This window comes from Labrus mixtus, chromosome 7, assembly GCF_963584025.1.
Source record: "Labrus mixtus chromosome 7, fLabMix1.1, whole genome shotgun sequence".
NCBI lineage: Eukaryota > Metazoa > Chordata > Actinopteri > Labriformes > Labridae > Labrus > Labrus mixtus.
In genome coordinates this window covers 10898173-10919864 of record NC_083618.1, presented here as the reverse complement: position 1 = coordinate 10919864, position 21692 = coordinate 10898173, and the positions used below count along the sequence as shown (strand labels likewise).

The 21692-nt window shown below is 38.4% G+C and overlaps 1 protein-coding gene across 1 annotated transcript; it reads right to left on the bottom strand.

The window, feature by feature from the left end:
• Positions 1-6396: 6396 nt before the first annotated feature.
• LOC132977935 (myosin heavy chain, fast skeletal muscle-like) lies at positions 6397-19931 on the bottom strand. The gene is made up of 40 exons (XM_061042857.1): positions 19798-19931; positions 19434-19645; positions 19165-19308; positions 18895-19051; positions 18675-18702; positions 18446-18554; positions 18271-18363; positions 18121-18184; positions 17940-18038; positions 17751-17854; positions 17463-17601; positions 16838-16956; positions 16591-16740; positions 16336-16506; positions 15924-16230; positions 15621-15691; positions 15132-15219; positions 14829-14946; positions 14622-14745; positions 14401-14537; positions 13538-13793; positions 13193-13435; positions 12934-13110; positions 12713-12858; positions 12534-12624; positions 11833-12222; positions 11609-11735; positions 11357-11475; positions 11062-11258; positions 10790-10973; positions 10540-10705; positions 10200-10324; positions 9772-10080; positions 9476-9679; positions 9272-9397; positions 7773-7943; positions 7576-7680; positions 6952-7047; positions 6640-6771; positions 6397-6516 (listed from the first exon to the last, which is right to left on the bottom strand). The coding sequence occupies exons 2-40, from the start codon at positions 19635-19637 to the stop codon at positions 6496-6498; spliced, it is 5811 nt and encodes a 1936-aa protein (XP_060898840.1). The 5' UTR covers positions 19638-19645; positions 19798-19931; the 3' UTR covers positions 6397-6495.
• Between the last annotated feature and the right edge of the window lie 1761 nt (positions 19932-21692).

The following is a 21692-nucleotide window of genomic DNA, read 5'->3' as shown; positions in this document are numbered from 1 at the left end:
AATGGTGCCAAACAATAGACACAGTTAAACTAGAGACTGAACTTTAAAGTGTATAAATAGACTAGGACTCTTACAATGCAGCACCTTTTTTTATTAACCTTGTGTAAATATTCTTCTGTTCAGAGTTCAGACATTGTTTTGGTCTTTACGATAATCTTCATAATGCACCTTGGCACGGCAGAGGATCCGACTTTAGCCATGGGGAAGCTCTCATATGTCACTGGTATTCTGTCCCAGAAGCCTTGCAAGTTTTCCCTGTGACAAAGGAACAGAGTTGAGCCTAACAGTTGCTAATCTAAGAACCTGTGAAAATAATGATACCTCAAGATAACAGAAAGACTCCTTGAGGTCTGTCTTTTACGAAATCCCCAAGTTAATGAGATTTTTGAAGGGGGAAAGGACAATAGAAAGAATAGAAAGAAGAAAGAAAGAATAATACCAGTAGACAGAACTCAAATGAATGGTGATGGTATCGGCTTCTAAGTTCCTGTGATGCAAACATCACAAACACAAATTCAAATTCAAACTTTGAATTGCCCCCCGGGGACAAATAAAGTTTTTTTAATTGAATTGAATTGAATTGAATCCGTCACAAAATGATGCCATCAAATAAAAACATCAGCTTTTTGAACAGGCTTTTATCACAAAACATGCTAATTTACTCAATATTATCATAGAAAATGTGTCTTGTATGCAACAGTTGAAGTAAGAAATCCCTCCACTACAGTGTTGTGAAATAAAAACCTTATAAAGAGATCACTATGACTTCGAATGATAAAGAGACCTGCCAAAGTGTCTAATTATCTCATTACAACAAATAATGGTGGCAATATGGGAGCAAGGGGCCTGTGTTTGAGATGATGTGATAACATATGGCACGCCATAACATCACTGACACACACTCTTCTACAAGCAGTATACTGTACGGATGATCATTAAATAGATAAGCAGAGTTTGAAAATCTTAATAAACTGTTTATATGAAACATTTCTAATATCATTGAGTGCTTCTCTTATTTCCTTGAACATGCATGAACTTCTTTCTGTCTGACGAGTCAGCATTCTTTTGATTCTGAGTCATTCATTAGTTTCTTAATCTATTACTTTTATGGTGTATCAGTATTTTGTTTTTTTAATGTTTCCTACCTGCTCTTGTTTTACTTTATAAAGTACTTTGAACTATTAGAAATTCTGGCACTTATAAACTTGAACTTGAACTTCATGATGTCTGAGGGTAGAGGGAGCCTGTGTGGAGTGTTTTGGTGTGGGTCATGTGATAACAGGAGAGTTGTAAACATGACAATCTCAAACTCTAATTTTGGAAGTGCAAATTATTTTGATATAAGTTACAATTCTTCTTTTAATGGCTGGCAGGAATAAAAGGCTGCAAGTGTATAGTGATTTTTGTGCCTTTAAAAATAACATTAAATGATTAATTTAACAAATCTGAAAAAATAATTTCAACTATCTACACAATACTTTATGAAAGGTTTGTGTTTTGTTTATGTTCTCCACTCATATTTGTCTGCGTGACTTCTAGGGAGCGGCTTGGAAGTGTGATGGTGTCAGGTTTCCATTAATCCCTACTGTCAGTGCTCGAACACAGAATGCAGGTTTGGTTTTCACATTTCCTTTTCTCTACAAGTGGCTGTGAAAACTCACACTCATTTCAAGAATGACAAATATTTACAGGTCTCCAGGAACATGTCTGACTTTTACCGTTTTTCACGAGGGTGTGATAATCCTGGAGCTCAGACTAATGACAGACGAGTCCACCCAGAAAGGGGTCGTCTGTTTTGATCCAGTGGAGGTCAAAGGGCGTGAGCTTTCTAGGGATGGACTCTGAAATCTGATACTGTGAACATTTTCACACCAGGGAGGCTCATCAGACACGGTTATTAGAATATTTTAAAAAGGGCTATAATGAAGCTTCATCTAGATCCATTTGATAAAATGTATATTCAAAGATGAGTTTGACCTTTAAAGCATATTCAAAATGTTTCAACTGATTATGTTTCAAAAGTCATCACCAAGAGATGTAAACAGATCCACCAGACTACACCATCTGTTTCATTCAGACCTCAGGGTCAATGAATGGACTGTTTACAGGATTTCTCTTCTGCTGTTAGTTTGAATCGAAACATCATTTTTATTGTTTTTACCCTAACAAACTGTGTGTTGAAATCATTCATCCAAGTATAATATTGGCTATCTCTAACAATGAGATGGTTTAATATTTTGTAAATGTGTCTAAATAAAATGTATCTGTTTAAATGGTTCATACTTGATACCTGAATCAATTCTAATAGGTTTTAGATTAGCATGCTAATGATAAATAGCCATTTTAAAGGTCAATTCTCTCAACCCGTCAAGCTCTTTAACTTCATCCTTCTTCATGTTTTACTTGCAGAAGTTCATTTTCAGTCTCATTTAACAGCACCAGATTATCTCAAGTGGCAAACTCAGTTTCTCTGTAAAATGTTACAATAAGACATTTAACTGTTGTTCTCTATATCCATCCATAACTATATCCATCTGGTAATATTATCCATGTACCTTTATCTGAATGACCTTCAACTTCTATGTATTTTTACTCTGGTGTCAATAAAGGTGTAAAATAAATGTTTCAAACCCAAACAGGTATTCATAAACCTCTTTGCTTAAGGTCTAGCTGTTGTCACTTTGTGTATATTCTTAATTATTAGTTTAACATATTAAGTGTTTATAATATTATAACATTTAAATTGTGTTTTGCCTGTAATTTTGTGATAATGTAGCAGTATTCATGGAGGCTTCAAATAAGATCTGTGAGTTCTCTACCTCTTTCTGCTCTGTATCTCATATTTTTTTGTTATTTGTGTAATTTTTTATTGTGTAAAATAAAAATGAAATAAAACTTATAAACTTAGTGTGTTTTTTCTCACTGTGGATGAAGTCTGTAAATAATATATTTCTTTATACTGTAGTAAGAGTAATCAGACAACTTCTGTTGTGATTGATTATTATATTAATGATTAATTAATTAATTGATTGATTGATTGAAAAAAAAGCATGGTGAGTTGAATTGGATATGCAGCAAAAACTGGTGATAAAAACGTTGATGTTTATCAGAGTGAGGGTTGTTTATTATTCAGAAGAACAACTTTTTTATACCTTATGAAATCGTATTGTATAGAACAACACGATTATGTGAAGTTTGTTCTTTCCCCTTTGATTCCCATATTTGAATCATGGTTTTATCGCTTTACTTATTACAGTTAAAAAATGATAATAGTGGTATTTCAAATTTTCAGAAAAGAGTTTACTAAGTTTTTTTCCCCACAAATGATTTTTAAAAAATTACATTATCGCTCCTGTTCTAAATCCCCATTTGAACTTTTTTTTTTCTTACATCATTTTCACCCCTCACACACTCCATATCAGATTACACCTCTACATTGCTAACAGTGTCACCAGTCAGTGTGGGGGCTCAGCCGCTGACCCTCTAATCCCCCCTCTGTGCTGTTAAAGTCAAAGGTTTAAACATGACTGACAGCTTTATCTGAAGGTCTGAACTCTCATGTTTAATGTTTATGACCTTTCTTTATCACCATTATTGTCGTCTCTCGTGACTCTGCTGGATTTTTACAGTTCTGTTTGTCTTCTCTCATAATGTGACCTGTTTTATTAGATACACTAAATTCTATTACTGACACTTATTACTCTATTGTCCAATGAGGAATCTTTGGTGAACAGCTGACTAGATTTGTGTCTCCAGGTTTTTCTGGACAGGCACTTGTGTTGTCTCGAGGGTGTAGATGTATTTTTAAACTCTTTCTTTAAATGGTCCTGTTGTACTGTGTGCCCTGACAGATGATGTGAAGACAAGGCCGGGCATTAAGCATGACCTTCCCTTAAGTCAAGTGTTTGTTCCCCATACGAGGCGAGGAGGGGATCATGTTGTCTGAAGTGTGGTAGTTTGCATTCTTTCCTTGTTGAAAGATGACACTGAACTGGCAAAGATGGGGCGAGGGCATTAGAAGACAAATACTGAGGACTTCACACTAGACAAAATAGGACTTTATATAAAAATGTGAAACTTGATCTCTTGTGCTCCCGGCTGTACTTATTTGGTAGAAATACAAATATAGAATGTCTTCTCAGCAATGCTCTCAGAGCTCAGCCATTTGTCACAGCCTCGAGTCTTACTGTGAATAACCTTTGATATAAAACACTTGCTTCCTTGGCTTGTCAGGGTCCTGTTGATAAAAGGGCAACTGTTACTCACAACCTTCAAATGTGAGTTGCAGATATCATTCGAACATACTCACTGATGCTTGTGTTACTAAGTTCATATAAAATAGCTTTATGATGTTTTGAAATCATACTGTTTGTTAACTTTTTGTTCAAGCTTACTGTATTAACTTTCAGCAGCTCAACTCCAACACTAATACATTTACTTTCAGATCAATCAACACAATACAAAAAGACTAATAGATGATAAATCAGAGCGAACGTGTGTCCAACTGTACATTATATAGTCTGAGGTCTTAAAGTAATACTAGAATGAGATATTAAAAATACACATTTGGAGCATGTTGTACTTAACACAGTTGTATTAAAGTGACGATGATTAAGTTGCCGTCATAGTAGATGGATTGGATTTTAGAGGAACTCATTTAAGTTGTAAGTTACCACTTTCCAATTTTCAGATTTTCAGCTACGATATTGATTAAGTTCCTGAGAGATCTACTGAAATACACGATTGTAAAAGAGTGATCAGTTATTTTCAGATTTTCCCTCCAGGTCCTAATACCATCAGATCTATTGAAGAGGTGGCTACCTCTGTATAAATAGAAGAAAATCTCTGAAGCTGGTAAAGGTTAGCAATATTTGTTGATGCTTGGTTTTGACCGCTGTTAGTTTGACAGTTTGTCTTCAAATCAGCAGGATGATGGCAAAAACACACACACACACACATTTTCACGAATCCTGGTGAATGTTACAGTATGGGCCAGGAACACAATCATATGATCAAGATCCACATCAGACTCACAAGCATTTTGATATAAAGTGAGTTTCATAATATTGATAATAATTGTACTTACAAACAAGTAATCATGTTCATTGTTTCAGTGATCACACTGGCACTACCATTGTGTGACAGCATATGGAAAGTGTTTCTTAGAAGTCTGTGCTCTCTGATTGATCTTCTAGACTTCTAGTGGGATTAATATTGTGTTGCCTATCTTTGTCTGACAGTGTTGTATTTGTTCTTCCAGATTTATCATTTTATTATTGTTTCAATCCATAACTCAACAAAAGCATACTTATGTATAGAGGGGAAACAGCATGTGGTGTATGAGATCATAAACCTCGATATAATGAGATTGGTGCAAATGGAAAGGAAGTCAGAATACATTGATTTTAAGTCTGAATTAAGCTAACACTCTATATTCTGATTTGTATTCAATGAATTCAAGTTTTTTCATTCATTCTAAATATTCCAGTTGAAACATCGAGATTGTGCAAACTAGATTCATCCTGCCAGCTTGAACTGTTTTGCTTTATAATGTTTTCTAATCCATACTAAAACATGTTTTACCTGCCTAGTGTTAAGTTAATGCAGCACAGCATGTACAGTTACTTCTGAGTAGGAATACTGCTCAGGCAGCAGGTAAGTTTGTAATTTGACAATTTGTTATTACTTAAATTTCACAAAGTTGCATTTATGAATATTTGAAAAGATACATAATAGTTGTTATCCTGTAATTGAGTTCCCTGCTCGACAAATCACTGCTTGTTGTATGCTTTCGTGGCAGTAAGACTTTCACCGCGTGTAATGGTTCACTAATAGGTCTATTTTCATCGCACAACCATAACTTGACAGGGTGAGACATATGTTGAAGCACATAAACAAAAGTGTAAGGTCACCAGACTGTCAGTAACATTATCACCACAAGGTGAAGATTTGCAGTTATCATAACCTAAAGAATTTATACGTGATTACTGGCGACAGTTGGAGACCAAGTTATTTTAAACGACAAAACCACAGCGCTCAAATGTAGACACAATGTACAATACTCAAAACCACAGTTTGTTTCCAGTGATACTATTATTAACTTGATTTATGTTCTATTTTTTCTGAAGGTTCATTTAGAGACTAAGATAAAGGAATCTGTTGTAACTAGTTAATATTAAGTTTAGAGGTTTTATTGTATTATAAAGCAGAATGTAAAATCCAGTTTACAGGTAAAGTCCTAAATTAAAGACAATGCCTTACTTGTCCAACATTCTGTTCATTTTTAAGAACTGGTTGTATTTAAAGGATCACGTTAAATTTGAAGTTTGTGTATACAATCACCATGATACTTTAGATCAATTAGACTTTTGGTAAATAAAGGGGAAAAGACTGTCATTGATTTGCTTGCAGATTTATTACTAGTTACAAACTTGACACACCAAACAAAAACATCATATTGTATGATTTCTTGCACTGTCTTGTCGGGGCTGATGCTCACTCTTTAATCTCGGTCACCTTGAAATCAAAACAACAATGACAGGAAGAAGTTAAACACACCCTGTTCTATGAAGATCTTGATCTTTCCTGCAGAAAAATGTTTTTGCTTTGGAACGAAAAGGGAAATCAAAATAATTATACCCTGACGATTTCACGGCTTTTGGTTCTCAGCTTGTTGACCTGAGACTCTGCGATGTCAGCACGCTCCTGAGCCTCCTCCATCTCGTATGCCACCTTCCTGAACCTGCACATGTGAGTGTTGGCCTGCTCCTCCTGTGAAGACCACATTTATATTTACAGTGACATATCTTTGATAATCTCTGAGGTTGTATAAAATGAAAAACTACAGTCAATAAATCATGCAGCATCAAGCTGTCAGTCCTCTGCTGTTAAAAAAGGTGTAACTTCTGTGACGCATATTTGCGCTGCATGTGTTGAATGTTTCACACTCACAGCGTCCTCAGCCTGCCTCTTGTAGGATTTCACTTTCAGCTGCAGCTTGTCCACCAGATCCTGAAGGCGAATAATATTCTTCTTGTCCTCCTCGGTCTAGAGGCGGCACAGTATACAGTATAGTCTGTTTGAGACCCACACTAAATCAAATACCACCACTCCATTGTGTTTGAAGCGTTTCTTGAAAATCCACTCGATAGCACACACCACATACCCACATACACTTGAAACAAAGTGAAGCTGCTTCAGGAATATTGTCAAGAACAAGTATAACTAGACAAGCAGTGAGTACATAAGACATGAAATAATGCACCCCAGCAGAGGCATTTACAGATATTTATCCTCAACATTCTTCAGTCAGCGCTTTCTCTCTCAATTAAGCTGCATGTGAAAACTGAGTGTACATGAGAGGAGCTGCATCTGTACAGTAGACTGTCTATTCTTAGCTGCTGTCTACTCTATATCACTTCAGTGTGTCAAGCACTAGTGGAGCTTCAGGCATATGATGGGGATTCATGCCCCCTAGAGGTCTGACACATATTCTACATGCACTTTGTTTAAGCAGAATTAAATTAGAGAACTTTAAGATGTACCGTTTAAGAAGTGTGTTCTAGTTCTCAGTACCTGGTAGGTCAGCTCCTTCACTTTACGTTCATATTTGCGGACACTTTTCACAGCTTCAGCTCCACGTCTCTGCTCGGCATCCACCTCAGACTCAAGCTCTCGGACCTTAACAATAAGCATTGCAGAATAAATTTTGACAGGTTAAGATAAGATAAATATTAAGAAACTAAATTCATAATAATAATACAATAATTTACCCTAGCCTCCAGTTTCTGGAGCTGCTTCTTTCCTCCCTTCATGGCCAGATTCTCCGCTTCATCAAGGCGATGCTGCAGGTCCTTCACTGTCAACTCCATGTTCTTCTTCATCCTCTCCAAATGAGAGCTGGTGTCCTGCTCCTTCTTCAGCTCCTCTGCCATCATGGCAGCCTAAACATTGAGCAGTTGTAAGAAGCTCAATAGAGTTCAGCATGTGACATTGTTTATGTGTGAGGCAGTTGCTAAATGACACTACAGAGCTTTTCTGGAACATTTTATGTCATCACACAGAACAAAGACAAGTCTTAAGATTTTAGGTGAAGTGAAGATAAACTAATGTGTGCATTTCACCTTTGGCGACCTCTTTATGTTATGTTGAAAAAATAAAATAAAAGGATGGTCATTCAAGGATATTAGCTTGCAGTGTCTTAACGATTACAAAACTTAATATTATAACATCATTGGGTCTTTTTAGACCTTTCACAGAACTTTTTTGGGTGTAAGATGGATCTGTGTTGTGAATAATATCTGCAGGGATGTACTCTCTGCTTCTTTTTGTCTTAGCTTCATTTGCCACTGTCCCCTCCCTCTTAATCTCAGATATTGGATCAAACTGTACAGAGACGGGCTAACTGGCTTCTTTTAATAACAGAAGGCTGCTGTGTGAACTAGCGCTGTAAAGCCGTACACATTCCTGTGAGATGACCTCGGCCCGCTGCCAAAGTTACATTCTGCAGTAAACAGGTGATAGGGCTGTGCTGTAGGCATGGGAGAGATGCCATTCTCCTCGTTAGTAAGTCAGTGTTTCCCCTAGGTTTACAGCGTTGGGGGGGGTGGGGACACGCCGACACGCCAACACAAACACTTGAAGGAATCTTGGTGTTCATGTGTTACTTTTAATGACAGATATCCTTTTCTATCGGAAAGGTATCCTTAAATGACTTCTTTCCCTGATTTCCGACTCTATCCACTATCCTATCCCTACAATAAAGTTGGGGGGGCGGGCCGCCCCCCTAGTATATTTAGTAATATTTTGTTATATCAGCCATTTCCTGAGATCCTTTTTTGAGAGAACCTTGTCTGTAGAGATCAGAAAATAGAAGCATTATTTATTTTTTTATCTGTTAGTGCTCTGCTGACAAACCACAACTTGTTCACTTGAGGCTGGAACTAGCAACCTGCTTCTACTTTTGGACAACCACTCAACTCACCACTGCAAACATTCTTAATTGTAGTTTTTGAAGGCTGTCTGACATTATTTCACATTTCAATATTTAAGTTAATATATGCTTCTTATTTATATGTAGTCTTTCATTTGTCATAAATTTCATTCAGCTGTGAAATGTATTCAAATGAAGGGGGCTAGCAACTGCTCCAAAGCTTCCACTCATGTGTCATAAACAAGTATGAGCTCCAATGGCCAACTTTCTGTTAAAGCATCTGGCCTTTAAATTAAGATTTTTCAGCAGGATAAACAAAAAATCTAAAACAGAGCTCACATCAGTGATCGCCTTCTTGGCCTTTTCTTCAGCATTTCTAGCTTCCTGTATAGCATCTTCCACTTCACCCTGGATCTGGATGAGGTCAGTTTCCAACTTCTTCTTTGTATTGATGAGGCTGGTATTCTAAAGAAAAAAAAACACGTTAAGCTTTCTGTAATTGTCTTGGATATGATAGGGGCTCATAAAATACAATCGTAATACCTGAGAGTGCAGCAGCCCCACACGCTCACTGGCATCCACCAGCTCCTGTTCAGCTATTTTGCGGCTTCTGTCAGTCTGCTCCAGAGCAACTCTCAGCTCCTCGATCTCAGCCAGCATCAGGTTGTTCCTACGCTCCACCATGGCAACCTGCTCCTTCATGTCCGCCTGGCCTCTGATAGCATCATCAAGGTGAAGCTGGGCATCCTGAAATGAGGAAAATCAAAATTCTATTTAGCATTTATAACATATTCTGCCTGGTAGCTTAATTTGTGTTCATATTTATGTTGCATTTTCACCTTCAGCTGTGCCTGCACGTTCCTCAGCTGTTTCTGGGATTCAGCTGCCTGCCGGTTGGCATGGCTCAGCTGAATCTCCATCTCATTGAGGTCTCCCTCCATCTTCTTCTTGATTCTCAGGGCATCATTTCTGCTCCTGATCTCAGCATCCAATGTGCTCTGCATGGTGTCAATCACTCTCTGGCTGTTCCTCTTGATCTGTTCAATCTCCTCGTCCTTCTCAGCAAGTTTCCTGTCGACCTCATTTTTCACCTGGGTGAGCTCCAACTGGATACGGATCATCTTTGATTCCTCGTGCTCCAGGGTGGCCTGCAAAATGAAATGTAAGGTTCAGGATTTAAAAAACAAAACAGAATGTTTGTAATTTTAATCTTGAATTCAAGGATTTTCTTTTAAATTCTGCAAACGGGTCATACTGCACTATGTACCTCAGCCTCCTCCAAAGCAGACTGGATTTCTGCTTTCTCATTCTCTGCCATCTTCTTCCCCTTTTCCAGTTCATGAATTGTTTTTCCTGATTCACCAATTTGTTCAGTCAAATCTGTGATTTCCTCTGTTCAGAAAAAGACAACATTTACATTGTGAGGACAGTACTCCATTCATTTCTTTTTTTATGGTAGGTTTAAGACACTGAAGGCAAAACTTAAACAGCTGGAGTTTCGTGTTAACATATTCATGTTGAACTTTCTTTAAGTTTCTGTTTTAATATTTATTCAGTAACAAATTCAATGAATGCCAATTATCACAGTCATCATTTGTTTTTCTTACGTTGCAGGTTCTTGTTCTCCCTCTTCAGGGTCTCCAGGTGGTCCAGAGCTTCTTCGTAAGAGTTTTTAATTTTAAACACCTCAGTGCTTAAAGAGCGAGCCTCCTTCTGAGCTCCCTCTAGCTCTGCTTGGCTCTCCTCATACTTCTGTTTCCACTCAGCAAGAACCTGAACATGTTAAAAACAAATCAGTGTTTTCTGTCACCTCACAGTCACCCGCTGAATCAGCCCGCTGCAAAACATATATTGAACCTTGTCAAAGTTCCTTTGCTTCTTGTCCAGGCTAGCAGCTAGAGCATTAGCTCTCTCCACATCAATCATCATATCCTCCACTTCACCCTGCAGTCTCTGTTTAGTCTTTTCCAGAGAGGCACATTTTGCATTCACAGCCTCGATGGACTCCTCTGCATCCTGAAGACGCTGGGCGAGCTTTTTCCTGATGAAACGTAAAACAGATTTTAAATATTCATTGTTTCTGTGCACAAGGAAAACCTGAGTGATTTGAAGATTATTATGTTCATTACTTTGCCTCCTCCAGCTCCTCAGTGCGCTGAATGGCATCAGTCTCATATTTGGATCTCCACTGAGCCACCTCGCTGTTAGCCTTGGACATTGAACGCTGCAGCTCACACTTGGCTTCCTGCTCCTCCTCATACTGCTCTCTGAGCAGATCACAGTCATGACGGGATGACTGGACTGCATGAGCCAGGGCATTCTTGGCCTAACAATGATATTATACATAATGTGGCAAATCAAGTTTTTTTCTGTTCGGAAATAAATCACATCATTTGTCCCTACATAAAAAGAATACTCCAGTACCTTAACTTCTTCCTCAAGCTGCCTTTTGAGCTCATCAATTTGGTGAATATAAGCCTGTTTTCCTCTGGTCAGCTGTGAAACAAGAGAGTCCTTTTCCTCTAACTGACGACTATATTCCCCTGATAGGAAAATATAGCAAGATTACTTGACATCCTTGGTTAAGGATTGGTGCAAACTTACATTATTTAAATAATTTTTGGAACACTGCTGATTCAGAGTGTTTTTAACATCCTCATCTCAAACAACACTCACCATTTTCAGTCATCAGTCTTGACCTTTGAACATTAATGTCATTTAGCTGGCGCATGTTCTCGTCATTCTTGGTCTTCAGTTCACTTAGTTGATCCTCAAGAGACCGACACATTTTCTCCATGTTACCCTACAGAAAAAAAAACGTGACCAATGTGGTAATGCCTGTTTAGATGATAGAACAATAATTATGTTGTTATTTAAATAAAAGCAAAAGCAAATTTTACTTTTGATTTGGCAATGGACTCCATGTTGCTGCTGAGGTCATCAATCTCCATCTTGTATTCACTCTTCTCTTTCTCCAGCTTCTGTTTGACTCTCTGGAGGTTATCGATCTGTTCCCCCAGCTCCGCCACGCTGTCAGCCTGCTTCTTGCGGAGGGCTGCAGAAGTGGCTTCGTGCTGCAGGGTGGACTCTTCGAGATCACGACGCATCTTCTGAAACTCTGCCTCACGTTTTTTGTTCATCTCGATCTGAACAGATGTTGCTCCACCGGCTTCTTCAAGCCTCTCGCTGATCTCTTCAAGTTCCCTGGAGAGATCAGACCTCTGCTTCTCCACCTTGGCCCGAGCAGCACGGTCAGCCTCGATCTCCTCTTCCAGCTCCTCGATACGAGCCTGTGATGCAAATGAAAACATGTAGTCATGCTTGAATGATCATGTTAAGCCTAATTTAAGATATTACTTTCTCAATTTGTCCCTTTTCTTTTCACATCATAAATCATCATATCATAAATGTTGGCTAAATTATAATGATGTGAGTGAACCACAAAGTTCCAGAAGTTGATATGATTTATATAAAATAAGTTTACCCTGAATTTAGTTGTATCCATGGAACTAAAGGTAAAAAAATAACAGCCAACATATGTGTAACTGAGGCCCATTCAAAACGTCTCTACACAAAGACTCAACTCATATCGACACATTACCTGCAGTTCCTTGATTTTCTTTTGAAGTTGAACATCAACTGCCTGCTCATCTTCTATCCTGCTGAGGAGCTGACTTATCTCAAAGTCCCTCCTTTGTTAGAGTAATCAAAAAAAAAATGCTACATTGATATTTTTGGATCAGTGTGGATTTCATAAAACAAGTTTTGAAGATTACATACTTTTTTATTTTCTCATCAGACTGCTGCTTGTCGTTCTCCAGATCCATTATGGATTCATGGGCAAGTTTAAGATCTCCTTCAAGCTTTCTTTTAGATCGCTCAAGGTCCATACGGAGCTTCCTTTCTTGCTCCAGAGAACCTTCAAGCTAAAACATTCACATAAAGTATAATGAGCACCAGAATGTACAGAAAACGTAGGTACAATCAGTAAAAAAGCTTACATCATCCACTTGTTGTTCCAACTTGACTTTAGCCTTCGTCAGAGTGTTGACTTTGTCTTCCTCTGCCTGCAGATCATCAAGGATCTGCTGATGTGCCTCTTGGAGGGCTTTCTTCTCTTTTGTCAACTTAGCAATGGTCTCATCCTGAGCTGTCATTTCTTCCACAAGGTTTTTAACCTTAAAATATTGAAATACAAGATTATTACAAGTTATTTTCTAATTTAAACAGTTTAAGAATGCAAAAAGTGGATATACCAACCTTGTTCTCAGTGGCATGTTTCTCCTTTTCCACTTTTGCCAGTGTGAGCTCCAAGTCATCAATGTCTCTCTTCAACTCAGAGCACTCGTCCTCCAGCTTCCTCTTCTTTGCTGTGAGCTCAGCATTAATTTCCTCCTCATCCTCCAGTCTCTCAGCCGCCTCTTTGGCTTTGGCCTCGAGCTGGATTTTGGCCTTAATGAGCCCCTCACACCTTTCCTCTGCATCACTGATAGTTTCACTCTCCTACATTTGATAGGACATAATAGGTTAGTAATATTTACTACACTGTAAACACCAGGATCTCTTAAAAAAAGTGACCATCTCCCATCCCACTTTTTTACATACAGACTGAATTTGTAGCTGCAAGTCATTCTTCTCTTGAATAAGAGAAACCATCTTCTCCTCCAGTTCTTTCTTCTTAGCCAGAGCCTTTGCTAGCTCCTCTTTGGTCTTTTCAAAGTCCTCTTTCATCTGCACCATTTCTTTTTCAGTCTCTGCACTCTTCAGCAGAGGCTTAATCTTGAAGTAGACCTTCATCCATGGCCATGTTTTGACGTTCATGAATGAGCGGATGTTGTACTGGATGGAGTAAATGGCCTCTCTGGAAACACAAGATTAAAAAAAAAAAAACATTAAAATTTTTATTTTTTTATATTGTTAAATATAGAAGTCATCAATAGGTCTCCCTGATAGATGCCTGCCAGTATAGCAGACTCTTCTCTGCTCTAAAAGAGACCATTGGTTCCATCTGATCAAGAGCTAAAGACTCCTTTTGTACAGCCAGATATCTTGCAGCTGCCTCTACACCGACACACTGCCTCTTTTTGTTCCTGCATGAAAGAGTTCAAACTATGTAAAGAGGACACAAGTAGATGGCTCCCTATGTAACATTGATTATAAGGACAGTATTTTCACTTATGAAATCTACCCAGTTTTTTGTACTTTTGGTTGAGGATTTAAATAATCCCTTGATCTCTTTACAATAACAGACATATAGTTTCCTAACCTCTGCACAGTGCATACTGTACTGAGCCGTATTAAGGACAAGCTTGGAGCAAGATACCCTGCAAATCCCTGGACACTAGCCCTGGCTCGATGACTGAAAGTCTTCCAATAAATATATTTACAGGTTTCTGTCTAATATTAAAAAATATATATTTCAATGTTGTTGTTTTTGTGTGCAACTGAGTACAAAATACTAAGCCCACCTTCTTTGCATCATTTTGACAAACTCTCTCCTCATGAGGTAACCTCTAAAGAGAGCCTGAGTAATCATGACCAGTTCAACCAGCTTCTGATCCCTCATCTCCTCCAGCGTGCCCAGCAGTCCAGCCTTGAAGAACACCTGATAAAAGAAACCAATTATTTTACTTTTGTTTCAGGTACCTGGTGATATAACCTCATTAGGCAAAAAGGTTTGTCTATTCACCTTGGTATAGCCAAATTTGTACTGGGTTTTGTCCACGTCTATGGATTCCAGCAGTTTCTCGGAGGCCTTCTTGTTGTCAATGAACTGTCCCTCAGGGATGACACTAGCATTCAATACTTTGTATCTGAAAAGAGTAAATTCAATAAGATGACCAACTCACCAGAATTAACACATGGAAACTAAAAGATACTGGAACAGCTCCCGTACCTCTGCTTGAAGTCAGCGTAGAGGATTCTGCTTGGGAAACCTTTCCTGCAGATCCTGATTCCTTCCAGCACACCGTTACACCTCAGCTGATGGATGACCAGGAAGTTCTCCATGAGACCTTAAACAGCAACAAAAACACCCTTCTAACCAAAATGACTACCAGTGAAACTGCAAAGGATTGTCAGCAGATATCACCTGCAAGTGCATTCATTTGGTGATAATGCAGTAATAAAAACATTCATCTGATTGAATGTATGGAACAGGAGATTTCTGTCAGCTAGAAACATGAGTTTTGTGACTTGCCTGGTGTTTTAGATTCATTTGGAATCAAACAGCGTACAAAGTGGGGGTGTGTGCTCCTTAAGTTAGTCATCAGCTTGCCCAAGTTTTCCTGTTGAGGGACAGAACTTTATCAAGTTCCCCAAAAATGTTCCCACAAATATAACTTCACAACATTTTTTTTTATAACTTTTACATGATACAGCCCAACAGCATAAGCATAGAAATGTGGACTAGTCTCCTACAGTTTGCTGTGTAATCAATCAGTCACTCGTTATTTGTAAAGCGCCAATTCATAACAAATGTTATCTCAAGGCACTTTACATTAGAGCAGGTAAAAGACCTTACACTTGTTTATATCACGTTACAAAGACCCAACATTCTTTAATCTCTGTACAGAGACTAAACACTGACAATCAATGCTGAACTCTTTTGTGTGAAAATAAATATTACATAAAAGTCTTCAAGAGACACCATAAAATGTATTTTTGAAAAAAACAAAGAAAGACTTACCCTGAAGAGAGCTGATACTGTCTGGAAGGATCCCCCCTTCTTTTTGCCACCCTTCTTTCCACCTTTACTATCTGTGAAACAAATGTACACTTTTATTTTCATTTTGCATCCTAAATGAGCATTTTGTTTTCTTAAACAATAATTATAAAATATTTTCTTGCTGACTGGGTCAAAATCCCATCAGCTCTCCTATTAATACATATGAAAAATAGAGTAACAAATGTACTGCTGATTTCAGGCTGAAAATGTTCCATACATGTTAAATGTTGGTCTATTCTTGAAATATGAAAATAAAAATCCTACCGTCTCCTGAGGAATGAGCTACATAAAGGTTCGCCAACAGCTTAATAGAAGATTTCTGGTAGAGCTGAACCACTGAGTCGTTCAGAGGGTCTTTGTTCTTATCAAGCCAGCCAGTGACATTGTAATCAACAGTGCCAGCGTAGTGCACCAGGGCAAAGTGAGCCTCAGCCTTGCCTTTGGCTGGCTTTGGTTTCTCAAAAGACTTGGTTTTACCAAGATGCTGGTCGTACAGTTTGTTCTTGAAGGTGACGTCCGAAGCCTTGGGGAACATGCACTCCTCTTCAAGGATGGAGAAGATGCCCATTGGCTGTCATGGTAACACAAGTAACACAAAATAAAAACATCAGTATTGTAATACAGTGGTTGGTGATAACTATGTATTCATCATTTAAAAAAATGTCTCTTGTAGTACCTTCTCAATCAGCTCAATGCATGCAGCCAGATCCATACCAAAGTCAATGAACTCCCATTCAATTCCTTCTTTCTTGTACTCCTCTTGCTCCAGCACAAACATGTGGTGGTTGAAAAACTGTTGCAGTTTCTCATTGGTGAAGTTGATGCACAGCTGCTCCAAGCTGTTGTACTTAAGATGGAAAAGGTTTAAAACTTTACTGTACAGCCGTTGGCTCTCTATGAAATAATGGAGTGCAACATGCTGTTAACTTACATCAAAGATTTCAAACCCAGCAATATCCAGGACACCGATGAAAAAGTTTCTGGGCTGCTTGGTATCCAACATCTCGTTGATTCTGACCACCATCCACAAGAACATTTTCTCATAGATAGACTTGCAGAGAGCACTGACTGAATTATGCACCTAATGACAAAACAGGTTTTGGTTGTACAAAGCAAGTGATTTCTTTCCATTAATAAATAGATAAATGTTCACAAATTAGTATTGTTATGAAGATTACCTGTGGCACAGTTTGACCTTTAACCACCATTTCATTGCCGACCTTGACTCTTGGGTAACATAAAGACTTCAGCATATCAGCAGAGTTCAGGCCCAAAAGGTAGGCGATTTTATCAGCCACTGATGAAAACAGAAAGCACAGACATCTCTCATTGGTTAAAACGGTGACTGCTTAAGATCTCAAAATATCTATCCATTCATCATGTGCTGCTTTTTTGGATGGAAAGTACTGCTGTGGCAGGCTTGCATATTATACAAATCCTCTGTCCGATGTCTATCTCATAGGTATGTGGAGACATTCCAAAAACAAAACAGATCCAGCATTTTCTGGGACTTACAAATGTATTTTTCCTGATGGTTTGTGCCCTGACCACATTTACAGAACCATATAAGAGATCCAAACCATTAGGACAAGACGTTTCTGCTCTAGTCTCCCTCCAGCTAACAGGAATCATTAGGCTAAGGGTAATTTTGACAACACAGCCATTCTCAATTGTGGAAACATGGTTAAATTAAATGACATGCTATAAAGGTGCTCAAATTAAATGATATAAAAAAATATATTACAGTGTTGAAGTACTAGTTGTACTGTGACATGATATTAAAGATTTATCTCCAGCAGTTACCCTCAGTGCCATCTGGCTCAGCCTGCTCTTCACGCTGTTTCTGCTTGAACTTCATGTTTCCATGATGCATCACAGCTCCAGTCAGCTTGTAGATGCCTTGTTTCTCCTCCGCAGTGAAGCCCAGGATGTCGATAGCAGTCTGCAGAATGAAAAATATTTTTTTTCTTTTTCAGTATTGACAGTGTTTTTGTCTTTGAGTATTAGCACAGGTTTACTGCTTCACTGTCTGTTATCAACTGCTCAAAACAGATTGAATGATATCAGAGGTTTTAAGGGTGGCAAACTCACATCAGTTGCGATGAATTCTTCAACATCATCGATACTCTTGACACTGATTTCACCCTGACTGATCATGGGGAAGTCATACGGATTTTTGGTGATGAGGAGACTATCTGAAAGAGAGTGGATGCATTTCATGATACAGACTCATACAAAGCCTGTATCTGTTCTGAAAATGAAATAAGCGTCATTGCTCACCTATCAGCTCTGGTTTGTGGCCTGTCATGAGCTGATAGAAGATGTGGTAGCTCCTCTCAGCAGACAGCTGGAATGTCACTCGAGATTTCTCCAGCAGATCTGTAAAACACGGAATAAATGATTTGCGGTTCGTCTTTTCCTTAAAATCTTGAATCTTGATGAAGAAGGGCCAAAAGCTTACACGTTTCGATATCAGCTGAAGCCAGCTTTCCAGTTGTTCCAAAATGGATGCGAATAAATTTACCCTGAAGAAGGAGACAGTTGTAAGCATGTGAATATTTTTTTAACTCACTCTCAAAGTCAAAGTTTAATTTATTGAACCGAAACTTACAAAGCGGGATGAGTTGTCATTCCTCACAGTTTTGGCATTACCATAAGCCTCCAGCAGGGGATTGGCTGCAATGATTTGATCTTCCAGCGAACCCTTAAGACAATGTCAAATGACATCTGTTAGAATTTGGATTTTTATAGCTCTCATGACAATTTAAGTATATCACATTATCTACCTGTATTTTTCCAGTCTGCTCCACTTTCTTTCCTCCAGCCACTGCGATTGTCGCAAAGTACTGGATGACACGTTTGGTGTTGACAGTCTTTCCTGCACCAGATTCTCCGCTAAAATGCAGACAAACATATGCAGTTAGTAGTGCAAGTGAGACAAGAAAACTCTGATGGTGACAGTTTCAGTCAGAGAGTTAAAACAGTCCAAATTATTTCATTTCAGCATTGACTTACGTAATCAGGATGGACTGGTTCTCACCATCTGTTGAGAGAAGTCAATCATGCACAAGTCATTATTGCAGCAGTGACGCATCTTTAATAGTTTTGTTGCATTATTTTTAATTTATTTTTTTAAACCCAGTCACGAAGCACATTCAAATGCATGATTACCAGTTGCAACATTAAGAAGGGTATCAAAACAAGATCAAATGGATTGTATCCTAAAAGGGGATACCTTGGAGCATGAACTGATAGGCGTTGTCAGAGATGGAGAAGATGTGGGGTGGAGCCTCAATCCTCTTTTTGCCTCTGTATCCTTGCACAACCCCTGAGTCGTACACTGGGAGCCACTTGTAGGGGTTCACAGTCACGCAGAACAGCCCTGAGTAGGTCTGTTTTGAGAAAGGGACAGATACACCTATTGTCATCCTAAGACTTGCAAAATATTCTCTATAAACTGCACAAACACAAATGTAATCTTATTTAAAGTTTAAATCAGTCTTACATAGATCATCCATGCTGCATAGCGCTCTTTGAGGTTATACAGCACAGAGGGTTCACTGAGGTGGGTCATCATGGCCATGTCCTCAATCTTATCGAACTTTGGAGGGTTCATGGGGAAGATTTCATCCTCCTTTACAGTGAAGCTCTGAACCAAAAAATTAAAGAAGTCGTTTTGAGACTGTGCAGCACTATCTGATTAAGGTAATGTAGTCAATCCCTTCATGTGTGTCTATTGTTGTACATTATTCTTGACGATAGATGTCCACATACCTTCCCACCTTGAACTTCAACTGTGGCTTTGCCACCTTCCTTCTTCACTAGTTTCCCCTTCAAATAAAATTCTTTGGGCTCCGCCACGTAAAATGCTGTTTTTGCATCAAAGGGCATGTTTTGAGCTTCTACTCGCTCCTTTTCAGATTTCCGGAGGAATATGGCAGCTTTGCCAAAACACTCCATTTCTGCGTCCCCACTCATGGCTCCCTCTGTAAGAATGAATCGTTAAAAGAAAAGTTAAAATGAAATGAGAACATTTCAATAAAACATTTTTTTAAGATGAGATTTGATAAAATAAAGGTGTGTTTCTTATTAATTCAGTTTGAATTTGACAGTCACAAGTTGCATGAGCTTCATTTACCTTATTGGTGTCAGTGATGCAGTTGTTTTGTGGAACCTAGGAAAAGTAAAAGTATAATCAGAAAACAGAAACACTTGCAAGTTTCACTAAAACTAAAATCAGCTACTTTTCATAATCCTGCAATGAACTCTCAAAGAACTTGTTCACTTAAAGCCATGGACAGAGCAAAAGGAGAGCACTCACCTTCGTAGGCAGCCTGTCAGTCCAAAACTTCTGAGAAGCCTGGGAGTGCTTATTTTATACTGAAATCTCTGGACACCACGCAGCACAACTCCCCTTAAGGCCACTGAGCTGGTCTCTGAAAAATGATGTCAGATGGTCTCTAAACCTCATCGTCTCAACTGGTGTCATTCTATCCTGTTAAATAAAAAAACAGTTCATGAAACTGCAGATTACTGCCGTATCATGCTTACTGGATATGACTGTGATTTTCAACACTTGAACAGATCATACTTTGGCAGAGTGGTTTCACTACAATGAATACTTGATTTACATTGTATTTCTCATTGACTGTGGGATGCTTTGGTTATAATTAAAACTAGGTATGAAGCTATGACTAAAATAATTGATGAATGTGGCCCAGACATTGTTGTTTTTTAGGCTAATGTTGTCAAAGTACATGCATTCATTTAATTTAGTTTCACCCTTAAACAATCCTTTGGCAGTGACATGGTTTTAAAAATCTCTTGAGAATAGGGCCATGGTGAAGCTAAATTAAGATCCCATTATCAGCCATTATCCTGCAGTGTTTTCTCTCCAAAAGAAAGATGACACTCAGGCACTGTGAAAGTATTCTCTTGTGGTGTCAGTTAAGTGCCATAAAAGGTGTTATTCAATATGTCTGCTCCCTCCAAATAGTCTTATTGGGACTTAAAACAAATATAGCCTCCAACTCACAAGTACCCAAGCTCTTACTTTTAAAATTGTTGACAAATTCATGGAACACTTCTGTTAATTGCATGACAGATGTATTTCAGTATGTTGTTACTAGGCACCTCAGAGAAGAATTCCATGCTGTGAAGCTCCTTATTCGTGGTATCAGTAATGCGACTGTGTCGTTGACTCACCATGGTCAAATAGGTTAGGTTGTGAGTATGGATCTGTACAAATTTGTTGTCGCTACAGTTAGTTTGATGCTCTCAATGGTGCATGGCACTGGCATCGCTTATTGTTTGTGTCCTGCAGGGCCTCTGATGCTTCAAATACTTGATCCCGCCTCCTAGAAATTCTACTGCTTAACTGTTTTCATAATTACATTGTGATGACAACGTAATTGCAGCCTGGATTAAGTTCATAGCAATTCTTTTTTTTCTTCACTACATTTACGTACGTACGCAAAGGATTGGTGGGGTTGGATAAACAGACTTACATAGTGAAGTGACTGTTCCAACAGAGTCCAGGGGTCGTGTCCAGCTCTGGTATCTAGTTAATTTTAGGCAGGATTGGGAATTTTTGTCATTTTAATGAGATATTGCTGGCTTTTCAGTAGTAAACATAACTGTAAAAAATGATTGGATAGAGTATTGCATGTTTGCCTACATTGGCAGAAAACTGCCAAGGAAAAGTTTGTTGTCAACATTTTGCGGTATTGCGATGTACATTTATTTACAACATTTTGTCAATATGTTAAAAAAAACCTAACTATGTCAACATGAAGTTTTCCTAGCATCATCTATGGTTTACATTTAAGGAGTCATTACAGTAATCTCTACCAGAAAGGGCTGAAATGTTTGTCCTTAAGGTATTTGGAAAAATGTGCCACCCACTTTCGGTATTAAGCAGCTGCTTCGTTCGTGATACGTAGAGTAAATATAAACATAGAAGAAGAAAAAGCAATTTATCTTTCTTAAATGTTAGTAAAGTAAGTGCAGTGCGTTGGTTGCCAGTGGTGACAG

Excerpts from the sequence above, each read along its gene's own strand:
- LOC132977935 (XM_061042857.1), bottom strand. The coding sequence starts at position 19,637 with ATGAGTGGGGACGCAGAAATGGAGTGTTTTGGCAAAGCTGCCATATTC. Across the intron at positions 16,741-16,837 it reads AAGGTCAAACTGTGCCACAG|GTGCATAATTCAGTCAGTGC; the intron begins GTAATCTTCATA and ends TTTTGTCATTAG. Across the intron at positions 13,111-13,192 it reads AACATGCCACTGAGAACAAG|GTTAAAAACCTTGTGGAAGA; the intron begins GTTGGTATATCC and ends CAATATTTTAAG.